This window comes from Enoplosus armatus, chromosome 18 (genome assembly GCF_043641665.1).
Source record: "Enoplosus armatus isolate fEnoArm2 chromosome 18, fEnoArm2.hap1, whole genome shotgun sequence".
NCBI lineage: Eukaryota > Metazoa > Chordata > Actinopteri > Centrarchiformes > Enoplosidae > Enoplosus > Enoplosus armatus.
Window position 1 is genome coordinate 1,431,686 of NC_092197.1, and position 27,933 is coordinate 1,459,618.

At 42.4% G+C, this 27,933-nt stretch overlaps 1 protein-coding gene across 1 annotated transcript; it reads right to left on the bottom strand.

Annotated features, from left to right (window-relative positions):
- Positions 1–2,227: 2,227 nt before the first annotated feature.
- LOC139301542 (DNA repair protein XRCC4-like) lies at positions 2,228–25,728 on the bottom strand. Its single transcript, XM_070924968.1, has 8 exons — positions 25,648–25,728; positions 21,706–21,857; positions 20,255–20,445; positions 15,280–15,446; positions 13,930–14,058; positions 13,329–13,465; positions 10,001–10,142; positions 2,228–3,278 (listed from the first exon to the last, which is right to left on the bottom strand). Exons 2-8 carry the CDS (start codon positions 21,845–21,847, stop codon positions 3,176–3,178), a joined length of 1,011 nt encoding a protein of 336 aa, XP_070781069.1. The 5' UTR covers positions 21,848–21,857; positions 25,648–25,728; the 3' UTR covers positions 2,228–3,175.
- Positions 25,729–27,933: the final 2,205 nt, after the last annotated feature.

The window sequence follows — 27,933 nt, forward strand, 5'->3', positions numbered from 1 at the left end:
TACTTTTACTTTTAATGCTCAGTATGTTTTGCTGATATATAAAAATACTTTGTGTCAGTACAATTACATGGTTAAAAACTCTTAAAGTGACGTCTTCTCCTCCTCCCTCATTTAAAAATCCAGAATCCATTCTAATATTGTTCATTTCAGAAGTTTAACAGCTGGACACAAGATGTCTCCTTCTTCACTGAAAGGTTCACTCTCTTTGTGGTTTTCACATCACACTTGTCTACGTTTCATACTGGACCCTGATTGGCTCCAACTAGCTGTGATGTCATAAATCCTGCAGGTAGGTCCAGGTGTTAAACTTCGTCCCTCCTTCAGCAGATTAATGTGAAATCAAACATCACAGAGAAGCAACAAGAAGAGAAACATGTTTCTGAGTGTAAATGATCGGTAATAATCAATCAATAATATCATATGTAACAACAGAACACTGACGGGGACACTTCTGCTGCAACATGAGTACTTTTACTTTTAATACGTTACATTTTGCTGATAATACTTCTGTATTAGTACATTTAGTCTGCTAAGTTTTGGCTATGAAATATGAACATGACATGAAAAACAATTACATTTTGATATCAAGATATTTAATGAATTATAAAATAAGACAAAGAAAATTCACATTAAAGAGGCAAATATTGAAACGCTGAAATTATTAATTATGAATATATTAATTATTATTAATTATTATATTTGCCCACCGTACATACATTAACTTACACTAGTGTCTTTGCACTCACACTATGTGTAACCCTGTACACAGTTTATAATGAGAATGTGACCCGTTGATGGTTTAAATACACACCTGATATTTCATTATTTAATTTAAATGACGTTCCCGCAGTGAAAGTGTTCTAGTTCAGAATATTGTTGATTTCTATTATTTTTAAGATGCTTTCGACTCTGAGACTTTCCATCTGACTGAATGCCGACGAGGCAGAAGTTAAAATCAAGGCGCAGTCTGATGGGATTGACAGCCAGATGTGGTCACAGCTGTACGCAGCAGCAGATCAGAGAACAGCTGCGGTGATAGCGCTTATCAAGTGATCGAGTGCTTAAACTGTCAGTGGATGGAAATGGACCTAATTGGTCCCAAGTGTCAGTTTCTATCAATGAGTCTCTTATCGTTTAGTTTTATCAGTGTGGGAACATTCCTGCCCCCCCCACCGAAGATCTGCTCCTCTGGTGGCAGCATGGATGAGAAGCCCGCAGATTCAGCATCAATAATAAAGTTATATAAATAACACTCACGAGGTTTAAACTAAACTGGTTTACCTTGTAAATCCTGAAAAGAAAAAAGTCCACAAGGTGCAGCCGTCTCGTGCCACTTCACTTCAAACTTTTCCCACAGGAACTCCCGGAGGTCTGAGGGCGCCTGGTTCAGCGGAGCAGCAGATGTCTGCTGGTCGGACCTCTTCCACCTCTCAGCTCTGGCTGCAAGTTCAAATCCACTTTACACCCGCTATTATCCAGACATGAGGAAGAGGAGGGGCGCGCATGTCAGGACACCCCCCCATAATACACCGCCCAGTGCAGAGAGAGAGAGAGAGAGGGGGGTGGGACGACAGAAAGAGGAAGAGGAGTGGAGGAGAGGGAGGTGAAGATGGAGGAAGTGAGAGAGTAAAGAGGAGACGAAAGGGAGAGAGACCCTGAGAGGCAGAGGGAGAGAGAGACATTAAAGGGTCACTCCACTGATTTACTTTTGCTCTCCAGTGAAGTCGAGACGACTTGAAAGAGACGGATTAAAACAAGGATGATGAAAATCTGAGCAGCAGAGGCCGAGATATCCCCACAAGATCCAAAAACACGGGGTCCTACATTTCCCATAATGCAACGCGACCACATCTTTTCATCAGGCCCCTCCCTGCCTGGTGAACACCCACCTCGTTTTAACTAGAGGTCTCCACAGGTCCGAAACAAACCCACGGGAATCCTATTTGAACACGTTTTAAAAAGCGATCTGAAACGGGATTAAAAGGCGTCAGCGCGCTTCAACCAAAGAGCTTGATGGACGATCAACCAGCGCCTGAAACCCCCTCCTCACAGAGCCACAGTGGAACCAGAACTTCAAGGTTCTGATCCAGAAGAAAGAAAACCTCATTCAAAATGATTTTTACATGTAAAACTGAGTTACCTCTGCAGGTCATTTTCAAAAAACACATTTATTACACACAATTTATTTATTGGTATAAATTTAAAAATGACAAGTTAGACATCACAATTCATTACAGCTCATGAAACACATTAAAAAAAGTCTTCTCAGTGTTTAAAATACTTTATGATTCTGCAGAACCACAGTCAGGTGACAAAGGAAGAACCGCCAGATTGCAGGAGGTTCTAGTGGTCAATTAGGAGGCTCGAGGGTTGCTTTAGGAGGTTCTAGAGATCCTTTAAGATCTTTAGGTGGTTCTAGTGATCATTTAGGAGGTTCTAGAGATCCTTTAAGATCTTTAGGTGGTTCTAGTGATCATTTAGGAGGTTCTAGATTTCTTTATGCGGTTTGAGTGATCCTTTAGGATACACTAGGGTTCCTTTAGGTGAGTCATGGAATCATTTGGGTGGTTCTAGTGGGCCTAAAGGAGACTTCTAGCAATCCTCTAGGATTGTTTGGTGGTTCTAAGGATCATTTAGAATCTTTTTGGGTACCTTCAGGTGGTTCAAGCAGTCCTTTTATGGTTCCTTAAGGTGGTTGTAATGATATTTAGGGTGTTCTAGGGTTCCTCTGGGTGGTTCTAGTGATCATTTAGGAGGTTTTAGAGTGCCTTTCGTCGGTTCCTGCATTACTTTAGTATCTTCAGGTGGTTCCCCAGATTGTAGGGATCCTTTAAGTGGTTGAACACTTGAGAACTGAGACAAGCAGCATCATCAAAACATCAAACATATTGTGGGAGAAAGATTTTCTTCCCCCCAGTTAAGAGTTCCACTTGCAGAATCAACGAGAGTTCAAATAGTTCTCGAGTGGAACCTGGATCTCACAGAGACACTTTGCTGTTTTATTTGTCCTTTCATTTGTCACCCACCTGTATGTTGTTACAGGATCAGTTCCTTATAAATAATCTCACCACAATCCGTGATCCTTGATGCGTAAACTCCGTATAAAAAGATGAGACCTTTACCAACATAAATCCATCTCTGCACAGGCCAGAGGAACCGGTCTGGAAGTGAAGGGTCAAAAGTCCTCAAACAGGTCCTCTGCTGCTGAACTTGCTGCCGCAGCATCTGTAGAGCGCTGGGGAGTCTGCTGCTTACTGGATCCTGCAGGGGGGTCGGTCCTGAGCAACACACACACAAGACAGGGAGAGAGCGGGTCAGTGGGCTAATGAGGCTGGTTTACAGGAGAGTTTTCCTGTTGAGACGGGAAGTGTATCATGTGGCCCATAAGGAGCAAGACTAGAAACACATGGGCAACTTTTATACCTGTGTGTAGGTAGGTAGACGTGTGCGTGTGTGTTTGTGTGTGTAATTGCGGCCCAGCAGCTCCCCCACCTTAAGTGGTCTACATCAAATGCTGGACTTGACTACCTGTGTGTTTTTATCGGGGCTCATGTTCTCCTTCAGTCTCAGCCCAGCAGAAGCTCATATATTCCGTCTTCGCTTGAATGCAACACCATGTGACGTTTAGGAGTCAGGAAACAAAATGTCGGACATACAGAGGATGAAAGAAGGATCAAGGATGCTCAGTGGGTAGCAGAGAAAAGAGGGGATCAAGGGGGAGACACTGAGAAGGAATACACAAATGTAGGCCAGCAGAAGGGGCTCAAATCTCCAGTCTTAAAGGAACAGTTCGACACTTTAGGAAATACGTTAGATGTAGATGAGAAGATTGACACCACTCTCATATCTGTGAAGTAAATATGAAGCTACAGCCTATTAGCTTAGCTTACAGACTCGAAACAAGGGGAAACAACTAGCTTTAATCTGTCCAAAGGTAACAGAATCCACCTACCAGCACAGCTAAAGCTCCCAGATGAACACGTTACATCTAGTTTGTTTAAAGCCACACAAAAACCGAAGTGTAAAAATGATAACTCACCATCTTACAGGGGATTATGTGCCGGACTATTTCTTGGATAGGAGCCATTGCCTGGCAACCAGCGGAGACTCCAGAAAGTTACCGGTCCCGACTAAGAAACAGTCACATAAGCTCTCATAAAGCGGCGATTTGTTGTTAAAATACTTTGTTTTTTGTAGAGACGTTGGACTTGATGGGAAGTTCAGAAACAAAAGTGGATTTAGAATTAACACAAAAATGGCCGGGTTTTATTTTCCAGAGGTAACTGCTTTCCCTTACTGTAAACCACCAACATGGAGCACCTTCCACCTCTAACCTTACAGAGCAACACCCACAATCCAGAGAAGCATCTTGAGCTTTAAGTCACGAGTTGCCTTTTGAAGAACTTCTGGAAACCTGAACACAAGATTGCAGACTTTCTCCCTCCACAGTCCAGCCTCACTGTAACGATGATTAGCTGAATGGGAACGAGAAGAAAAGACCGGTGTGAGAAAGGAGAGGGGAGGCCCTGAGGTTGTTTAAATCATTACCAACTGTACGACAAACACTGCTGCGCTGCTGGAACCAGTTAAGAGGAAACAAGAGATGTGTTCACTGGAGAGGGGGAGCTGTTCTACGCTGCTATGGGGGACCACCGGAGACTTGAACACATGGCGGAGGGGGGGCGTGACAAGAGCGGTTTCAACCCCGAGAGGTGAGGTTAAGCTCAGGCATTGGACACACAGGAGCCCCCACACGGAGCTGGTCTGGTGGCATACCAGACCTGCAGCATGTACACCAATTATGTGCTAGTTTGTAGCTTAAGAAACTAAACAGAGGTTCAGTTTGGAACAAGCCGTGCAGACGGACTTGTCTAAATGACAAAAATTAAACCCAAAGTTCAATCACTTAAAAGGTTCAGTGCACCAAATTACAACAAATACAACATGTTTTCACTTAACTCTGCAGACAGAGCGGGCTTTAGTTGCCCAGGTTTGTAGGTATCCGTCTCAGAGATCTCGTCTTCACAACAGATCAACATCGAATAAAATCAACAGCAACATCTCTGTCCAGATAAACCTGTTCAGGTCTGTTCAGGTCTGTTCAGACTGAGGCGAATTTTGAGGTGGACACAAACAGACTCCACTTCGTGAAAGTACAAAGACAAGAGGAAAACAGAAAAACTGGAGGAAAGTAACAGAAACCTGGAGTTCCTGGTGAGCTCTGAGATCAGCCAAATGTTGATCACACAAACACACTCAGCAGACCAGCTAGCTACAGCTAATGTCTGTGCAGCCGCTACGACACGGACTGCAAAAACACTACAGCAGTCACATTCATGCAATTAATCCAAGGTGCAAATCTGCTTTGGGTTCAGTCTTCAAGGTCCAGTCTCAACAGTGTTTCAAACTGACACATGGTTTGTATAGTTATGAAACAATGGAACCAAATATCTAATGAAGACATGCGGATGAACGTCGCTGTGTCTGTTTTTGAATTTGTTTAATACACTTTTTGTTTAGTTTTGAGCACCACAAACTAAAGTCCATTCACCTCAATCGTATTGGTGTCAAGGCAGAAATCTCAAAACCTGGAAAATGGATCGATATGACTAAAGAAAGGCCTGAAGAGGTAAAACTATTCAGTATTTCACAAAAACAAACATCAGGAAAAAATAAACACAGCTTGGTATTTATCTTGTGACCCTTTAAGGGGTCCCAATCCTCAGGTTGGGACCCACTGCTCTAATGGATTCTTTCCTCTGACAGCAACACACATCGTTCATATGTTTTACAAATGTAATAGATTTTACAGCTCAGTTAGATCATGTTAGAGGGACTCAAACAGCTGACTACAGAAGCTCTGTGCTGATCCCAGTATACACCAGTGGAGCTCCACCAGTCCCACGTCTTGTAGTGATTATCTGTGATGCTAGCAGCGAGGTTTGATAGTTTACAGAAAGCAAGTTTCTTCTAGTGTCTTTTCATGGGAAAAAATAATTTGAGTACACAAACACTTCAATCTGAAGATCATGTTAACAGGAACTACAAAATGAGAACTTAACCCGAACCAGCTGTTTAATAGAACTCATGTACTAAGGAAGTGTTCAACCCAGAGGTACAAACACACACTTGTTTAGTTAAAGGGACACTTCAACATTCTGGAAAATACACTACACAGCTTTCTTTCTGATAGTGAGATGAGAAGATGTCAATCTCAAGTCAGAGCTGGAGTCAGGACATGCTTAGCTTAGCTTAGCATAAAGACTGGGAGCAGGGGGAAACAGCTAGCCTGGCTCTGTTCAGAAGTCCACCTGCCATCTCCTCTAAAGCTCACTAATTAACACGATGTCTCTCATTTGTTTAATATGTGCACAAACAAATGTGGTTTCATGGGGAATTAAGTACCGGGACTATTTCTTGACGCTTAACAGTGTATCCATCCGCCCAGTCAGCCACAGTTGGAGCACCTCTAGAACTTGGACGGACATAAAACTCCTCTGGTTGAATCATCAGTATTTGGTTTTGGTCTCTGTACAGGTATGATGGTACCACACCTGCCGACCTCACCGTGACGACAAGACCGTCGCATCACCTGTTGTTGCTAAGCTAGGCTAACCACAACCTGACGCCAGCTCTGTACTTAACACACCAATGATCAATCGTCTCCTCTCACTCTTGAAAACAACAACAAACAAGCTTATTTCCCGAAATGTTGAGCAATTCCTTTAATTGATCATCCTTGTCTTCTGCTCATGTGGCCTTCATTTAGCTCCCTTCATTCTCTGCTGCTCCTCCTCCTCCTCCTCCTCCTCCTCTCTATCCTCTCTATCCTCTCTGTGGATGACCTGCATGCAGAAAAACATGGAGGTAACAGAGAAAGGTGAATGGGTTGAGTAGTGATGGAAGTGGAAAAAACAATAGCTGGGTGAAGGACTGCCAACAGCCCTGAACCCCCCCCGACATTAACAGCCACCCCTCAGACAAAGGCCTCTCTTCTGCAGCCGGTGTTTGCCAGCTCAGAGGAGGGAGCAGCTTCTGCAGCGAGCCACTGCAGCGATCAAACATCCAGCCAGTCACAGCTGCTCCTCGGCTCACTGCTGCTTCTTGTTGTAGCCGTCAGGGCTGGTAATAAGGCCCGGTAATGGGCACCACTACCAACTACTGACAGCAGCTGGGGATGGATGGCACCACTTACGGCCATCTGCATGTGGCACAGTTTACAGTCGCTGGCACTCGGAGAGCTTGGACTCAGTATATTCACCCTCTGTTGGAAGGCTACAGAAACAATGTCAGATTGAGACATGTCTTTGGAATATTTTCTAAATGGCCACATCCAAAAACAAACTGGCAAATGGGAGATAGGGGGACAAGAGCACTAGTATTGTGAGGTTTTGGATGTGCAGCAACGGGGGCTCAAAGCTGTGCGATGGTCTGATACAGAGACTATAGACACAACGGAGGAGTGTGAGGAGGCGAAAGAGAACGAGAGAAAAGACGAACGTTGCATAATTGTGTCTTTGAGACCAGAGACTGACTTTGGCTCCCCGGTTCAAGTCCTAGACGTCCCTCAGAAATCCCCCCGCTGCACTGTGTTCAGACCTGAGGACAATGGCATTCACCGATATCCAAGAAATGAAAAGTCTGGTTCTCCCAAATTATGAAAAACGTTTCCTCTTTCCTGTCGTGGAGCATCAGGACGTTTGGGATCCTGATTCAGATTCTTACACCTCAACTCAGGGCAACTGCACATTCTGAGCACTGATCTGATATCAGCGCTCTTTCTGTCCCGAATTTATAAAACTGTACACCTCCCTGTGTGGAAGATGGGTCACGTCATGACAGATACCTGATGCCCACGATGGGTGTCACAGTTACCTGTTCTGTTTATGTTTAATTCCCCTCTGGATGCCGGGACCTGCAGCCTCCCATGTCTTCCACACACTCATTAGTGGAGCAGTGTGTTCACATAAAGTCCACAGTGGAAAAGGTCTTCCCCCCTGAGGCTAACAGCCTGCTCATCACCAGCTGGCCCGCCTAAAGCAAAGGCAGCATGTGTTTGTGTGGTAAAAGATTTAAACGGACCGTCAGATAGAACGGAGCAGCAGCAGAAATCATAAACCTGCAGGACAACGCTGCTCTTTTATCACCAATAAACTCTTTGAGAGCTGAATTTGATATTCCCTCTCAGAGGAATGTTGTAAATGTGATAACGCCCTAAAGGTGTTCAGCTGGGCGTTCTCTCTGGACGTAACAGAAGGGGGACAAGAGTGGAAACTGCTGTTACTAGAGCCCGGACCCTGGAACAAGGTCACGCTGCTGGTCTTCGTCGCAGCATCCTCCTCTCTCTTCTACAGTGAGCTCTGCAGAACTCACATGTCATCAGTGAAAGGAAGAATAAAAAAGAAAAATATGGAGCTGGAGGATTCTGTCTGATCAAGGCTGCAGTAACAAGTAAGACACTACTGCAGTAATACTAAAACACGCTCACTGCAGTTTATAACGGCTCAAACTGTAGACAGACGGCCGGAAATCCAACCTATCACCTGAGACCCAGATCGCTGATCGCTGAGGTGATTAATCAGGCGTCAATCGACAACTGACCTGGCAGAAAATTTGATTCTAAAATGAATCAGGAGCCACTTCGGGGCTAAAATCAGGCTCAACTCGTGCAGGGTCTGTCTGGCTTTAAGGACCAGAACGTTTTTCCACGACTGTTTGAGGGAATAAAGGCTCGATTTCATAAATCAGATACAAAACAATAATCTGTCCAGTTTTCCATGACATGGACTTATTTTTGCACAACAAGCTGATTATTCCAAATGATACTGTGAATACAGTACATATGATTTATTATGCATATAATTATAAAGTTATGTTTATAAACCAGCTCCAGACCAGCAAATCACAATCATCTAGTTTAGTGTTTGTGTCTTGTGATAACTACGATAACTGGAGATGAATTATTGCTGCGAAATTACTGAAACCCAAGTTGTCAAGCAGCTGAATCAACTTCTGAAGAAGAGATGTTTTTGGGTGAACAGTGTTTTATTCATCAGCAGGTCATCAATAATAAGACGTTGCATTAGTTTTATTTAGCTAATGTCTTTGGCTTTATTCCAAACGTAAAATGTGTTCGTTCACAGTGATTACTTTATATTTTGTTTAGTTTCTGTCGTTGTTCTTTGTGGAATTTTCATCCCAGTTTCTGTTGACTGGATGAACAACACACCCACAGTGGTGTGTGTGTGTGTGTGTGTGTGTGTGTGTGTGTGTGTGTGTGTGTGTGTGTGTGCTGCAGAGCTCCCCACATTCCTTCACATATTTACGTGGCTGATTGAGTCGTGGTCAATCAGCGGTTTACAGCCGACTGCTGCCATACGAAGGAGATTAGCTTTGCTGCCACTTTAGTCTCATGTGTACTTCACGTACAGCTCAGCGGCAATTTGGGGGGCAACCTCCACCCATCTGAATGTTCAGGGCCGGAGAGCAGATTGGGTGTAATTACCCGACACAAAGAAGATCTCTGACAGGGAACTTTTATGATGTTTGATTTTCCCATTCAACCAGAGGAGTGAGAACAGAGAGGGGGGAGGGGGGTGAAGGCAAAGGAAAGATGAGACGACAGAGGTGATCTGCAAAGAAAAATTAGAATAAACACGAAGCAACTGAAGCTGGACGCGACCATCTCTGCGTCCTCTGTACTTGTGTTCTTCAGTGAAGAAGGGAGGCGTGTCCTAACCTCGACTAATAAAGTGCATTTAAATAGATTAAATGTGTGTTTTTGTGTCCTATTTTTGGCTGGAGGTGTCACACCCCGGCTACATGAATAAATCTGAGCATAACTGTATGTGCAGTTTACAAGCTACAGAGGCAGTAAAGACATTAACTGACTCAGTAAAGCAGGAGAACATCATGTAGGAGGAACGTCTCGTCACACCGAGTGTGACAGATGTGGAAGTCATCACGTGTGTTTTGGCTGTAATGCAGTGCAGTCGTGTACCTCGGTCTCTGGGAGCTCTGTGGGCTCGGTCTTTTAACCGCAGGGTCGGGGGCCCCGAGGTGACGAAAGCGCCGCTTGCGACAGGGGGCCACGTCTGTGATGTCCTTCAGGCTGTCGTCCAATGGGCTCGCAGCAGAGGATCCTGAGGAAAATAAAAGAGTATGCTGAGACAGGTAGTATAAATACATTCTGATTATACTATAACCTTCAGAGTTCATGATCACAACATGAACCTGCCGTCTGTCCCGGACGTAAAGACAGAGACCATCCCTTCATTCAGAAGTGCAGAACTATTGACAAGCATCTATTTTAGCCTCCTTACGTCGGCTACTTGCGTCTTTCCTAATTTAAATACTGCTGATTACTTTTCAGGCCCCGTCTGGTTTGGCACCTCCTCATATCTCCTCGTATGACCAAACTGAGATCCTCAGGCAAAAATCTGTTGTCTGTTCCAAAGTCTCGACTAAAACCTAAAGGTTTTGCTGTTCGAGACTTTGGACCGCTCTGCCTGGGGAGATCAGATGTGCTGAATCACTGCCCCATTTTAAATCACTCCTCAAAGCACACTTATGATGCTGCTTTTAGTTCTGGATGTTTTTACGTTCACATTTGTAATTGCATCTGTAATACTTGCTTTGCTAACTGACACTTTGTGTGTATATACAGCACTTTGTAAAGTGATATATAAATAAAGGTGTTATTTTTATTATTATTCGTCTCCTGTTTGAGCCTGAGAGACTCTCTCCCTCTGTCCTTTAACGTGAGGACGAGAGTTTGGAAGAAGAGCTGTCCACCTGCAAATCAACACGTTCCTGGGATCAGAGAGCAGACAGGAGGACGACGGAGGAAAATGTGGAAACATCCTTAAAATGACGCCTTCTTCCTTTTCTTACATCAATCGCAGCCGATCTATTTTCCTCCGTTCAATCCGGTTACTGGTTTCCACTTCGTCCTCCCTGTTTACGGTGAGTATACGGACTCAGCACTCTGAAGCAGTCTGTAAAAGCTGCCTGTTAAACTCAGTGACCCTCCTGAACACAAAACAGCACAAACAAGTAAAACCATGACAAAGCAGGCAGGTGTGAGGGAGGCAGAGGAGCAGCTGCCAGGTTGTTCATGGTTTTCTCTGCTGTTTGATCGAACACGTTACTACTCTGTGACATCCTGTTGAAATGTGTGTTGTATTTAATCTGCTCAATATCAATCAATAATGGATTAAATGTATAATAAATGTGCTTGTAGTCACGAGACTCTGTAGTTCCCCTCAGCTCGACGGAGCTTTCAGTTTCTTTTCAAATCTCTGTTTGCTGTAAATGGACATCTCAATCTTCCAGTGGAGCCTCATGATTTAAAATACAGTCACTGTTTTTTTGTTGTTGGTGCCCAAAGGACCTAAAAAGCAAAGAAATTAATTTTCCATCTATTACTACTGGGTGGGACCATTAAAAGGTTTTTATACACACACTTACTTCACCAGAATGGGCTCAAGGACCATTTGACACCAACAATAGATTGTTTTGTTGTGTGACCTTCCATCAATGGCTCCCTCATCAGTAGCAGCAGCCTCGACACATAAAACACACCCAAACTGAAACCACACATTTCCGAACCCCCCCCCACCCCATCCCACCCCTCTATCTGTTGGCCTTACCAGGCGACACGTCTGAGTCACTGTCGTGGCAACAGAAACAACACAATCCTGCTTTTCCTCATCAGACGGAGGGGAAGGCCCAGAGAACGGGGACACCTACGTCGCTGAAAAAAAGCCGTGACGTATCAAACGAACCCAACGTGGCTGTGGACGACTTCACATGTGGGAGAAAGTGGAAAAATCAGGGATGTGAGCAGCTGAGAGGAGGGCAGAAACTCCCCTAAACTCCCTCTGACAGCCCGGGTCTTCCTGTAATACACACCTCCCCTCCATACATCTAACCTCCTGCTGCTGCCACATTCATCATCTCCAGGCCATCGGGGAGCACAAGTCTGGAGGTTGATGAAGTGTAACGTCAAAGTTAGAAGCTGCTTGTGTTTAAAGGTGTTTTGTCATCTCACGGAGGCCCACTACTCTGCATTACATAACTCCTCAGTGATGTCATGGTTAGTTTCTGGGCATGAAAAACACAGAAAGTCTCAGCAATGGAGGAAACACGCTCAGCTCCCATGACAACAGCTCCCAGAAATATCATATTTTACAAAACGTGAAAACTTTCATGTGAAAATAAAAACATTCTGAGGACTAATAATGTAGGTGTTGTGAGGTAAGTTATGTCACTTTCAGGCATGTCTAATATTTGGCCACGCCCTAATCAGTGATGTCACAGCAGGTGTTTTCCATCAGCTGTCAAAGGCAAAAACACCTGCAACTGTAATGTTGACTTAAACGTTCAAATGACAAAATCAAGTCGTTTCTGTGGACGGCCCATTAAACTCACTGTCGACTGTCATGTTCATTCAAAGTAATATGTCGACACGGTCATGACCGTCAAATATAATAACCGATGTTCCTGCAAAAGGTCCCCCTTTTAAGAATTTGTACTTTTACAATCAGCGAAGTAGTCGATGATTAGAAGCACTTTCACCAGAGGGACACGTGAAGTACTACAACTACTAGAACTGTACTACTAGAACTGCTGTAGTGTTTAAATGAGGTTCAATTCTGAAATTGAATCCCAAAACAATTCCCAAAATTAAAAATCAACTGCTGGAAAGCTTAAAACACTTCGGAAACATCCTTTTTAAGGCAGCTGCAACATGTAAAATACTGCTGTAATAACATTAAAGTAAACTCCCGACAGTTTATAACAAATCACACAGACAGAGACAGACGAGCAAAACTTCTGACCGGGCGGAAATCAGAAAACAGATCGCTGATCCTTCAGGTGATTAATCAGCCATCGAGACTCCAACTGAACATCAAACAACAGCCGATCTGGCAGAAATTCGGTCTGGTTCTACAATTAGTCGAATCAATTCAATCAATTCAATCAATTCAGGGCTGAAATTGTGCTGAATCCATCCAGTGTCCAAAAACCAACCAGGGTTTGAACAGAGAGAAAAACTCAGCATCCAGTTGATTTTCTGTTTGTTTTTCAAAACATGCAAATACAATAAGCTGATTTATCTTATATATGTTTGGTAGTCTCACGTCTAAAAAGTAATATTAGTAAAAACTCAACTAAAAGAAAAGTTTTTTTGTGCAAGTCAGGAGCCGGTTTGAAACAGAGGAACTTTGATAACTCACATTTGAGGGATTAATGGAGGTCAGAGGATGCAAAGTTTGAGGAAAGAGAAGCAGGAGCCCACGAGGCTTCAGTGACGGAAATCTTACCCCGAGACGATAACGCGGAGGCTGGAGTCGGCTGCACTTCCTCTGGCTCTTCATCAGTACTTCCTCCATATTCATCCTCCTCCTGAGCGGCTGTTCGGTCCGATTTTACTGAATCCCCCTTTTTCTGTCCCTCAGACCTCCAGAGAGGGACACGGATATGAAACACGAGTTTAAAAATCACAACCAAACTTATAAAAATGTATAAAACACTAATTAAACAACATCACATGACTTTCACAACAAAGAGATGAATCAGAGAAATGCAGGCGTCAAACACTGTTGAGCAATTCATTGAGCAACTAGAAAAAGTTTCCAAAAGTAAATTCACATATTCTGTAAATGTGCAGCTGAAACACTTCCTCTCAACAAGTGAGTCTGTAGAGTTAAACATTCCTTAAATGGTCCCAGCTGACGTTGAGGTGTCAGTTAAAGCTCTGAAAGTGTTTGAAGTTATCAGTTGAAATAAATATCACATTTCTAGGACTTCGTGTGTGAGATAGTCGAGTATCAACAATAAAAACCTGCACGACTTCAACGTGTAAGTACTGAAATGTTCAAGCTCACTTTAAAGGAGATACGCAGGTTAAACAACTTAGTATACCTGGTTTCCAGGTTTGTGACGGTCTCCTGCAGACTGCGGATCTTGGCTTTCTTCTCATTCAGGACCAGAACAAACCGAGAGAACAGCTCTGCCTCCAGGGCTTCTTTACCAGCAGCGTATCGCTTCAGTCTGAAACATTCAGCAAAACACACACAAGTCTTCAAATGTTCTTCTGCTGTGACTCTGTATCTATATCTTTCTTACAGTCAACAAACCCCCTGAGAGCATCATAACCAGCAGTGAATGTATCCTACTAACACGTATTATGTGTGTATGTAATATTAAAACACATCAGTGAGCCACACTGTTGTTTCCTTCATCACCATGAACACACACACTGTAGTTTATCTGGACTCAGTCCCACACACACACACACACACACACACACACACACACCCTCCTGCTGCCACAAACACTCACTAGAGCTCCACATGTGGATTCATCCGCCGCTGAAAATAGGCCACAACAAATTCACTATTTGCTGCTGTTAGTTTGATAAAAACTATAGCTAGCAGCTGTTTGAGGAAATGATTAAGCCTTTTGAAACATGAAACTATATATTTGTGAGGTGTTTTTAAAGATTGACGTCTTCAGTAGGAACCAATGGGCTGAGAGCTGAGAGCCACAGACAGGAAGTGAGACAGGACTGAGAGTCGGACTGACAGGTTGATGGTTTTGGCAGTTTTATGGGATTTCTTGACAATAACACAAATATGTAACAACGCCAGCTGTATCCTTTACGTTACATACATGATGAATTGAGGTGGACTGTTCATTGAGCCATATGAATCACATGGGCCCCTCAGACTGATGATGACTCACATCAACACGCCCGTGACATCAGTTCATAGGTCAAAGTGACGTACAGCTGCAGGCGGACGCCCCCCCCCCCCTCACGCAGTGTTACATGAGTTGGGTAATAACTCAGTGGGAACTAAAACTTGTGATTTTAACCTTCCTGTGTCGTATATACTGTCGGTAGTTTAATCAAGCACAATCATTTGTTTGTACAAAAAACCCTAATCTGTCAGAACTATTAACTATACCTGTCTAGTACTAATACTAATACTAGTGAAGTAAAAAGTACAAGTATCCAGAGTATTAGTACTAGATTCCTATTATTAAGAAAAGGAACATTTTTATACTGTAGCAAAGTAAACAGGCTCATTTCCACTGCGGTTGGGTTTGAAGTGGCCTCTTAAGGTCATAAATATGTTTAAAAAGTACTTGTAAATAACCCTATTTGTGAAATGTCCCCCAATTTTCTGAGAGGATTTAGAGCTGAACCCCTCCTGGTGTTGGTCTTAAGCAGAGGGAACCCTGGTTGTTCTGTGCTTTGTGTGTGTTTACTCTGCAGTGATGCGTTGCTGTTCTCGTCTCAGTCTTTGGTTCTCCTCCTCTAGTTTCTGGTTGTGGTTCTCCAGTGTATTTCCCCTCTGCAGACTGTGGATCAGTAACTCTCTCACTGCCTCCGCCGGCTCTGGGACGGCATTCAGCAAAACAGAACCCAACCTGAACTGGAAGAAGGAACGGCATTTTAACCATTGTGACATTACAGGATGTGGTCTGTAACAGACATGGACATTCAGCAGGACAAAGAGAAACAGAGAAAGACAAAAGGTTCCCCAGGGGGGCGCCGGAGAGTTCAAGGGGAGGCAAAGATACTGCGTCAAATCCACTTAGAACTCAGAGAAAAAAGATACTTCAGAACTTGATTGAGAATCATCATGTTTTTAAGTTTCCGTCAGTATCAAAGTGATGCAGTGACAGCTGTCTGTACATCCATGAGTACACTGCAAACAGGAAGTGCTAATAGCTAATTCAGCTGCTGTTAATGGTGCCAGTTTGACAAACAAATGTAGGCTTTGATGACTTTCATTTGGTCTGTCGTTATATTGGTTCCCAAATGGGCCAACATGTAGGTGTTAGCATGTTTCCATCAGAAACTCATCATACTGAGCTGATAAAAAAGGAAAATAAAGAGGAGTTGAAGGACATGGGCAGGTAGTGTAAAGTGTAATAGTGATATAAGTGTTAGGTATATATTTCCAAGTTACTGTTTTAGGTTTCCATTTTCTGATTGAAACATTTTGACCTGGTCACCGACACTGACACATAAGTGCCGCTGTCCCCTGGGAAACCAAGTTCTCCCTAAAACATGTTTACACACAGATAAGAGGCAGAACAGTGACCTCTCAGCTCCCTAAATAACTGACCTTTACGGGGAGGGGGGGGGGGGGGGGGGGGGCACAGCTGTCTGTAGACTGGATAAGAGGGGAGATACAATGTGGTGATAGACCTGGCTGGATGAATCATTTAATCCCTGACACAACGTTCCCTTAACTGAGATATGCATGAACTCTACTGAGGTGACACTGCTCACTCTCTCACATCTTTCCCACCCTCCGTGTTTCGCTGCCGCGTCAGGTTATTTACAAGTGTCTAATATTTGCCAGCTATTACTTCACCACCTCTTAGAAATGTTAAGTAAATAACCTCAGACTAAACAGCCGACTGAAATACTGCTCGAAATGGAAATACCTCTTCTAAGCTCTTCTGGCAAACACTCCCAGTTGTTGCCTCATCGCGTATGAAGCTCTCAGCGGTCACAATTTTACCAGAAATAAGAGCTTCAGCTGTCACCTGACTGCTCATATTAGGGATCGGAGTTGTAAAGCTGCCGGTCAGAGCCTGATGTTGTTGACTGGTCTGAGACACCGGTGGGTTGGCTGGACAATGTTGGCTGAAACACTGTTGATGTGGGCAAAGGTTTCCCATGTTGTCATAGAGATGCTACTGTTTCAAAAGCTGTTTCTGACTCACTGATTCACACTAATTAACTGCCGGACACTTTTATTTGTGGAGAAACCTCTGAGAGCAACTCCACCTATTCTAAATGTACTGAATGTTGGTGCTAATATAAAGCTGGTGAATGTTAAAGTCATTAATATAACAGCAGGTTTATTGTAAAAGAGTGGACATGTCTCAATACAGAGTACCAAGTTTGAACTCGCGTCCTTGGGAGTCAAGTTGAACTCAGGAGGCCGAACTCCAGAGAACAGGAGGACGCGGTACGCTGCCATGTCTCCAGCCGTGCCTGCAGCCGTGTGACGCTACACTTAGACACAGTGGAGCTGCTCAGACACAGAGAGGAAGGTAGCAGGGCTAACAGTTATAATGCTGCTTCTATTCTTTGTTTTCATTCCTTTCTTTAGGGACACTTTCAGTTTTCATTCTCTGAAAATGAGCATGTGAGTTTTGATTTGATTCAGCTTTAGTTTTAGTCATAGTTTCCTACAAATATGTCAGTCAAACAACAGTTTCTAATTAACTAATAACATGGTAACCTTGACAACAGCAGCAGCAACACATCCTGATGGTTCACTCATCATTTAGCAACACAGACTGAAAACCAAGGGTCGACCTGCAGAACTGATGACTTTCCCATCAGCCTCAGCGAACCTTGGAGCTAATGTTAGCATGCTAACACAATGAACTAAGATGGTGAACACCGGCATGTTAGCATGCAGATGTTAGCACTTAGCTACAGTCTCACAGAGCTGCAGACTCTGAGTCGTGTTCAGTATTATTTTGTTTTATTGATGTTGTTTTGATGCCGTATTTGTTGTGCATGTTGCATGTTCTTCTGCTGCACAATAAAGATCTCCTCTAAGAATATAAAAGGATTTGTTGAAACATGCACAGTAATTAATGACAAATGATTAATGATGGAATGAATGTGACTGTGGTTAGGCTACACATACTGTATCAGTTGTGAGAAAAAGCCTTTGAATCTATTGAAGTCGATGGATTCAACAATAGAAAACAATTGTAAAACACAAACCAACATTAAAACCAAATGTCTCTATCCATCTATCTGACACACATCTTTCTTCAGGCTGGAAGTCAGCAGCATTACAGAGAACATGCTGACAAAACGCATCACCACAAACACACACGTTTGGTATGTTAACCACCTCAGGTAACACCTGTACATGTGTGTGAGAGTCTCACTTCTGGGCTCTTAGGGTGTTTTGCAGCGTTGAACAGGAGCTGCGATTAGAGGGGAACGAGCAGGCATTAGTCTGAAGCCTTTCATTATGACTCATAACTTTATGACGGATGAATTTCTGTTTTGTTTTTTGATGTTGAGCAAGAGAAACCCTCTGATGAGACATCTCGGCACACTTCTGTAAATCGACCGTTTCTAACTCTCGTTTTTCAAACAGAAGCATCGATTCATTTCCTCTTTGCTGCAACAGACTCACTTAGATTTCCATTCTGTCATAATTACCATGGCAACAAAGGTTTTGTGTCTCCATCGTGAATGAGTGTGTTCACACAACTGACCCCTGAACAGGGATTATTCAGTCAGTTGCTCAACTCCCTTCCCATCTGTGTTCTCACACCAGTACAGATGCATTTATATGTTTTTAGTTTGTTCTTTGTTAGCAGTTATTTGTTTCATAAGGTCTCCTAACAGCATCAGTCAACCTAAATCAATAGCAGAATTACTTCTAATGAATCAGAATTATTGAATTGAAAGAAATACGGGTGCAACTAACAATTTCTGTCATTATCAAAGAATCTACCAATAATTTTCTCTTTGGTCTGTAAAATGTCCCAAAACTCATGTTGACTTTTTAAAATGTCTTGTTTTGTCTGACCAGCAGCATAAAACCCAGAATTATTCACTTTACTGTCATAGCAGAGAATAAAAAACTGAAAATATTTGCAATTTATATTTGAGGAGCTGGAACCTGTGAACTTTTGTCGTTTGTGCTGAAAAAAAAAAGCTCAAACAATTATCAGATTATCAAAATAGCTGCCAATTCATTTTCTGTTAATTCATTAATTGACTAATTATTGCAGCTTTAAAAAAAAAAACAAGCAGCATTTGTCTTTCTAAATACATTTCGATAATCAGAAACAATACTTCAAAGTATGAGACCTAACACAGGAACTGCAAAACAAGCAAAGCTGGTCCCAAAAACAGCTGTTTATACCAAAAACAGATCATCCTTCAGGTATGGGAATGCTGGTGCACGCTGTCTTTATAATGCTGCACTCAGTTGTTCACACAGACGGTGACGAAAGTAGCTGCTTGAAGATGAAACCCTGTCTACTTTCTCACCTCCACACAGCTGGCCACATCTGGAAATGCTGAGACTGAACCAAACAGTACATCTGTGGGCCGTAAAACCAAAACAATGAGCTGAAAGATGCTAATATCTGGGTGATCATTCTGTGTGGGTTCATCAAGCCACTGAACACTACCTGCTCAGCAGACAGACTCAGTCAGAGACCAGCTGAAGAGCCAGATGTTTCCCTCGGGAGGTGGAGGAGAGCAGAAACAGAGCTAACAGAGAGAGAAGACTGGACTTCATCCATCAGGTGACACAAACACGACTGTGACAATGGGACGATCATGCTCCCCCATGGAAAGAAGTATGCAGCTGTTTGCTAACACATTAGCCTTAACAACTTCATCAGAGTATCGGAGCAAAGTGCAAGAACATCTGGCCGTCTCACTCTGAATGTTGGATTGTGTCCTTCGGCCCTGACTGCGACTTGAAGATGAGAAGCTCTCAATACAACTGGAGCTGGGAAGACGACATTCAAAGCCAATGACGCGTTATAATAGAAATATTTATTACATGATAAATCAATTAAGACCAAAAGCGCTGATCTGTGAACAGTTTGCTGCAGCTGCGAGGGTTAAATTAATCTGTGACCTGCAGATGATGTGAACCACATGAAAATCCGAGCAAACACAACAATGTATTGTTAAAGGCCGTCCTCAGATCTGAAGCAGATCACAGAACGGATCACACGTTTGATGATTTCTAGTTGCTGTGTTGGATCTCACGTGACGCCACGACTCCAGTTTCTGAAATAACACCGACAGTTGGAGGCGTGAGCAGACTCCCATTTCACACTCCATTCATCACTTCCTGAGTTCAGTCAGGAAATCAAAACAAGCTCGCTGCACTTTTCTCTGGAGCTTTTAAACCTCAGAGGGAGATTAAGGAAGCAGAGGTGACATCATGTGAACCATCAACAGCCCTGAAGACGGCTTTAATGTCAACAAGCAACTTACATTTTACTGATAATGCTGCAAAGTCAAAACACACGGCCACTTTTTTAAATGAACCTTCTGACTTGTCTGCCGGGAGAGAGGGAAATTTAAATAAACACACTCACAAACGTCTACAACACGTCTCAGCATGCAGCCACAGTGAGGCGTGTTCATACATCAGCAGCAGCAGTTATCTGTGTGTCACACTGAGACACTGTGAAGACTAATGACTGTAGTTTAACTCACAGAGATGTCCTTCTGAACCTTCTCATACGCCAGCGTGACGGTGGAGCTGTGGTCCGGTGGAGACGGCGTCAGGGTGAAGCTGTACGTGCTGCAGTTTCCTGTCTCGGTCAGCGCCTGCTGGAGGTCCTGGACGTACCTCACCGTCTCCAGCTCCAGCTCCTCTGCCTCACCACACACTGCTGCCTCACTCACTACAACGCCATTACACAGAAGAAAAGAAGGAATTACAAACAGCATGAGGCTGAATTACGCTGCTGAAAACTCAAACAGAAAAGAAAGATTAGTTTAAATAAGAATTCAATAAATAGCACTCTGGTGGTTTAGAGACGTGGTTTAAGATGCCAAACATGAACTGCCAAGAACTCAAGTACTATAGTTTAGAACAAGATCTTTTAACTTTTCTTTTGCCTTTTGACTTAATTATCAAGATAGTTGCCAATTCATTTTCTGTCTGTCGTTTCAGCTGTAGTTTTACATTTTCATATGTTTTGTGTGCAAAAGTTGTGAAGTAACTAAAGCTGTCACATAAATGTAGTGAAGTAAAAAGTACAAGGTTTCGGTCTAGTAGTAGTAGAGTAGAAGTAAAAAGTGGCATAAAAAGAAAAGTACTTCAAATGTGTATAAAAGAAGTGGACGCAGCCACTGTGACATCACCCTTTGGTTTGTTTGCCTTGAGTTTAGCATTTTGGCCGTCGCTATCTTGGTCTTTTGGAACCAGAAGTGACCATATTTGGACGAGAGGGTGGAGCTGGGGATCTGACTGCACCTGGCTCCTGGCTTCGCCGCGAGAAATCGCTGCTAACAAAGTTAGCTTGCAAATGTACTTAACAGAAAAACATGAACAGCCGACTCCTTAGAGTCTTTTAATACAACCGAACGCCTCTATCCTGATTGACAGGTTGCCGTGGTAGCCACTTGTCAATCACAAGGTAGCCCCGCCCTAAAGCAGACCCTGCTTTATCATCTGTTTTACTCTAAATGGGACCATAATTTACTAAATGAACATCATGCTGTATTGAAGAGGACTTGAGACCATAAACTCACGAGGAAAATGTTCACTGAGGTAATAAATCACGAGAGAAGTCGGGTCATTTTTTCATAGACTTCTATACAATCGGACTTCTTCTTGCAACCAGTGGAGTCGCCCCCTGCTGGCCATTAGTAAGAATGCAGGTTTAAGGCACTTCTGCATTGGCTTCACTTTTCAGACCCGTAGGTTGGTGCTTCGGTGAAACTAATAAATCTTCCACTGAGTGAAGCTGTCCGAGCAGCTGAAAAGGTCAACGACACTCTAAAATGTTCCCAGGTGAAGTGAGAAAGGTGTGTGTGTCTGTGTGTGTGTGGTCAAACAGGTGAGGTTGTCCAAGTATCAGGTGAGCATAAATCTATCAGGTCAGACATGTTAAATGTGAGACAACAAGTTGTGAGGTCATGCTGGGTGAAATTTTTACCGTCTCCTCTCCAAGCATCCTGTCCATCAGTTAGCAGCACTTGGAAGCCTGAACCTAAGCCCCGCCCCCTCCAGTCCACCCGCAGGAAGTAGGAGGAGTCAGGCTCCGATGAGATGTGGATCTCACGCACTGAGTTGTGCATCCCTGCGGACCTGAAAACACCAGAAACACACAGAAAACGACACAAAGTCAGAGGACTAGTCTGGTTTCCGGCACAATGAGATTTGATGTTTACTGGTTCAGCTCAGTGACGCCCTCTGAGTGTTAGTGTGGCCTCTAAATACTGGGTCTGTTTTAATTCAATTACACTGCTGTCCAGTTTTCCCCCCGCCTGATCAACATAATTAGAACTATAACAATTATAACAACAACAATAACAAATAAATCTATTAGTCTACCTATGACTGTCATAACGAACGTCTGTCAGCCATTTAAATATGAAGATTTCCTGCTTCTCTCGGTTTAAATTATTGTAAATGGAATATTTTGGGGCTTTTGGACAAAACGACACTGAAGAAGTGGGATAGACTTTTTCATTCATCATCTAGCATCTTTAATAAAGGCATGAAAACAGGGATCAGAGGTTCGCTTGCATTAAGAACCTGGACTGCTGCAGAGTGGAAATAGTATTCAAAGTCATTTTCTGTAAAATTACAAGTCATCCTGGACTTTTCTTATTTAGAGTATTTGTAATGAGCACACACTGATTCAGATTTGACCCAAACGGTAAAACACTAAAACACATTCTGACTGGCAGAGCAAGACGACAGTCCTGCTTGCTGGAGGTGTGTCAGACCTGGTGGAGATCATAACTCCCCCACAGCTGTTCTTACATCATTTTCCTGGCATGTGTCGCAGCCTGCTGTTCACGTGCCAGCCAGCTCTTTACTCCCCTCACCGTGGCTGCGACCATCCTGCAAAACAGCCGCTAACAGAAGGAAAAACCTCCTCACGCAGCTACTTTGCCATGCTGTGAGTCTATCTGCACAGCAGCATCTGCAGGGGGCCGAGCATTGATTTACAGAGAGAGTGGAAGACATGTTGACGGTCCGAAGGGAAAATGGATCTGTAAACCATCAGAGACCTCATAAGGCTTGGCCATGACAAACGTAGAACCCCCCACTAGAGAAAACACACAAGGCCTGATTGTTGTTAGCTGTTTTAGAGCTGCTAACAGGACTGCTCGATGGTGTGCAGTACCAGATTATATTCAGGTAACTGACCTCCACTGAACAGTAATTATCCAATCACAGCCAACCACAGCTTAGCAACTGTAAGTCTGCCTGTTTTGGATTGCCCACATGTTGAAGTGATACTCTGATACAAAGAGTCTTTATTTTAGCCTCCCCAAAACAAAAGTACAACAGCAAACAGTTTGTCTGCTCTAACGTTAGCATGCCTGGCTAACTAACCACAGTCAGGTAACGACTAAGATAACTAGCTAGTTACCTACACTGGTAATCTAGTGTTACTTCCAAGGCCAAGAATTAGTGAACTTCATTATTTTGTGGGGTTACAGAGGAAGTTAGAAAAAGGACTGGACCGATAAACGTCTATCAGATCAGAGTTTAGGCTAACGTTAGCGGCCCTGTCCTGCTCTTTATTGGTTTATCAGTTCCTACTTGATATTTTGAAAAAGTGAAATGATACGAAAGATTGTCGATGGTCTATGATTGTCTAATTTCGCCCCCAGGGATCAATAAAGTATTTCTGATTCTGAAAAATCTCTGACGGCTGACACATTTACATTGTCTCATGGTTTATCCCATCTTCATCATCATCATCATCATCATCATCATCATCATCATCAGGTGGGGTTCATATCTTTGTAAGTCTTTAATCTGAACACTGTTCATCTTCTTAGCTTGTTGTTACTGGATGGGTATTTTTACTTTCATTTACTTTATATCATCTTATTTTTATAATTGCTGCAGTATTCTAATGTTTGGAAGTTAACACATGCTACATATTCTTTTCTATTCATATTCAAATGAAAAGTTTTTCTACTGTTGTTTCCCCGATTAACATGATCTATTTTTCTATTTATCAAATGTTAAATCTAATATATTCTCCACCACCACCATCATCCCAATATGCCTCACGCTAGAATGAGGGTTATGTAATTGTTAAATGCTGGTTTTCCTGAGTGCCGTTTGGTCGTGTAATGACCAAAGTGAGCAGGACTGTTGTAAATGATTAGTCCAGCTTCATGCACCCATGTCATCACAGCTCTGTAAGCACTGTAATGCACTAATACGCAGCCTCTCATTAGGTGTAAGTACAGGCTGAGCAGAGTGAAACAGAGAAACTCACACCTCAGTTAGCTGGATACTAATGACCGACCACAGCAGAGCGCTGCCCGACGCTGCCGGACACATGTTTCAGCAGAGCACAACAGCAGCCTCAGCTTTAACAACATCCTTTTAACACCTGCTTCAGGACTAAATATACGCACAGTCGGAGGAACGTCTCATTTGAAAAAGAGATTCTGAAAAGTGTCAAGACACTGTTCTTTGCAGCAGGATGTGCCACTGTCTCTGCACCACAGACAGGGACAGAACTACCACAGACGACCTGGACTCCCCCAGGTCGTCTAAATTCTACAATTAAATTTGCAAATGGTGGTAATTTAATTGGCTTTTTAATTGGATATTTTTAACCACGCTAGCTGCACGGTTCTAGAGATGGCAACGTTGACCTGTTAGTCGGTCAGTCCCTCCAGACTGAAATATCTCAACAACTGTTGAACTGACCGCAAGAAAATATTCTACAGACATTCATGGTTCCAAGACGATGAATAACATCGACTTGGGTGGTGACTTTTGACATTTGTGGTGAAATGTCTCAACAACTATTGAGAGAATTGCCATTAAATTCTGTACATACATAGACTCTTTGTCTAATTAAACTCTGTATGTTTAAATTGGACTTTAATTTTCAGCCAGGAAAGACAGAGAGAAACACTATTCACCAGCAAGCGTGGAGAAGCTTAAGAACAGCATTTAGACCTTTATGTTGGCAATAAAACAAAATGTGCAAATAGATATATCTGGACACTTAAACACAATTATTCTTTCACTTGTGTAGCAGTTTGATATGTGTATGTCTTGTGAATTTAGTCAGTCAGTCAAAAACTAAAAGATATTAAGTTTAAAATGATATAAAATTAGAGTTGCAACAATTAGTTGATTAATCAATAGACAGTAAAATGATCTGCAACTATTCTGATAATCAATTAAGTAGTTTTTAAGGCATAAATGCCAAACATTCCCCAGTTGCAGCTCGTCATGTGTGAGGATTGGCTGCTATCATTACTCTTATGTGACAGTAAATTCAATATGTTTTGACTTTAAACTGTCGTTTCAACACGACAGGCAATGTGATCGGATCACTCTGGGCTTCAGGAAACTGTTTTCTAACATTTTATAGACCAAATGAAGAAGCTGCAACCACAAAGTGTCTGACATTTTTCTGATAAACGACTTAAACAATCAATCTATCATCGAAGTTTTCTGTTGATCGACTATTAGATTCACTGACTAATTGTTTCAACACTTAACATGTTTATAGACTTTATTTACTGCAGGGACTTCAACCCATGACCTCAGTATTTCTGTCCACAGAGGGAATTATTTAACTAAATCCAGTCCCTCATCTCATGTCCTGCGATTCAGTTTCCAGATGTGGATGGGGTTTGCTGTGACTTTCTTTCCGCACAAGAGTGTCCAGCTAAAACCTCAAATGACAGCAGCAACAGGAAAATATCCCTCTCGTCCAGTAACACACAGACAGTAGGAGCAGTTAGCTAGCTAGCTAGCTTAACCCTGGAGACGCTGTTTGTAAACACAGAGACTGGAGCTTCAACACGAGATGAAACACGCGAAGAAGAAAGACTCGTTAACAACAACAACAACAACAACAACACGTCTGTTTGTTTCTTACCTGCAGCTTCGCCGTCTGACGGTTTGTTTTGTGGAATAAATCTTATCTTTAGTTTGAGCAACTCCGAGCTGTACCGGTGAAGTCTGCTCCTACGTCATCATCAAGCGACACAGCTGAACAAATCAGGGGCGCGCAATATCAACCTGTCAAATACTCGGAAAAATACTTTGTAATAAAAATAAATAAATGGTATAGTATATGTTTAATTTACATCTCGCGGATATTTTTTTCCTCTTTTGTTAAGTTTGATGATGTTGTTTCTTGTATCTATAAGGTGTTAAAATGATCATTTTCAATGTGATCAATTGTTCCTTGTACAATATATTGTAATATTTGGAATATGATCAATACTCTTTATTGTTAGGGAGAGAAATATGTGCCATTCATTAATAATAGGCTACTTCTAAATATATTTTAATTACCATCAAATAATCTTCCAAATGTGAGGCATTTCTTTTTACTATTCTCTGTTCATTACTTCATCACATGCATGTTTCAACACAAGACAGTTTTCAGTGGTAAATAACAAGTGTTCATTAGGGAATTCCAATGATGGAAAGTAACTAATTACATTTACTAAAGTACTGTATTTAAGTACACAGCTTTTGCTACTTTATACCTGTGCCTGTACTGTACTTTTTAATCCACTACACTTATTTGACAGCTTTAGCTATTAGTTTCTTTGCAGATTAAGATTTTTTACACATGAAACAGAACTGTAGTGGAGTATTTGTTAAAAATAAGAAAAATACAGAATATCACCAGACTTATTCTTTTACTGAACATTTCCTATAAGGCTGAAACACCCAGAAAACATATGAAGTCTATGATGATCTTATTAAGACGGAGTTCTCTTGTTCATCTGTACCTGTGCTTGCAACCATCCCCATGTCAAGCTTCAATGTAAAAGACAATGCTGATCACAGGAATTGGCCAATAAAATGTCTAATGTCTGGAAGCTAACAATGTTAGAAGTTCTGTCCTTTTGACATACCTTCACTTTCACAACACGCCGGGGGAAACTAATCTGCATATTCTGGACAGCAAAAAACAGACAGACAACTGTTACATCTGATGAGAGGAAGCAAGTTAAAGCACAACATAATAATCTTCCCTCTCTCCGTGTCCCTCGTGTTGTTTTGGTTTCCTTGTCAGAGAGACTAAGGCAACAAGCTGTGTGCCACATGTTGTAGAGAGGGAAATGAAGGGATTAGTGCAAGTCCATGATTTGAGTTCTGCAAACAGACGCTCTTTCCAAGAATATTTGCTTTAAGAGGCGGTTTAGGCATTAAAGTGCTTTGTATTAAGGGGACAGACACACACTGAGGCCCACATCAGCTGTTTTATAGAGGGATTTACTTTCAGTCAGTTCAGCACTGCATGCATGACCAGAGTTCACCTGTGCAGCTCTCCCAGGTGGCCCCCATCAGTGCATGGTGACTTATTAAGTTTCAGTCAGAGAATCTCAGAGTAAATTCTGACTTTATTTATAAAAAAAAGACGACCATGATTTCCTAACAATTGACTGTTCACTAAACCCCTCCCCAAAACAGTGATTATCCAATCACTGCTAAGCAACTGTAACTAGCTTAGTGATGTCTGTCGGTGTTTGGATTTCTCCACATGTTGAAGCCATAGACTGTATATATATATATATATATATATATATATATATATATATATGTATTGTTTATATACAGTCTATGGTTGAAGCTACTGTGTACACGGAGCTGTAGTCAGAGAAATACTCTGTATACAAAACATGAGGAGGCAGCCTTTTGTCTTTGCCGTCACAAAAACAAAAACACAAGAGCAAACGTGTAAGGAATGGTGTGTTTGTGTGCTCTAACGTAAGCTGATGTTGGCATGTCCAGCTAACTAGCTTACTACCTACCTGCCGTTACTTCACAGGCTTCACAATTTTCCAGAGAATTGTGCCCAGTACATGACTAGCAACATATTGCCCAACTATGAGTTAGCTAGTCCTGGATGCTACCAGAGTTTAAGCTAACGTTGAGCTAACGTTAGCAGCTCTGTCAGGCTGTTTATTGGATTTGGGGAAATTCCAACAACTTCAGCCGATGTTGGTTAAGATAGCTCTACGTTTGCCAAACACATCAGTTAGTCCTCAAACTAAAAGCCTTTTTTCTTGCAACGTTGAAAGTGAAACATACAGTCTTTAAATTTAAACGTATGTCTAAACGTACGTACGTAACATACATACGTAAGTATGTATGCTAAACAGCCAGAGAGGGTTAAGTTACAACAAATTAACTGATGTTGCAT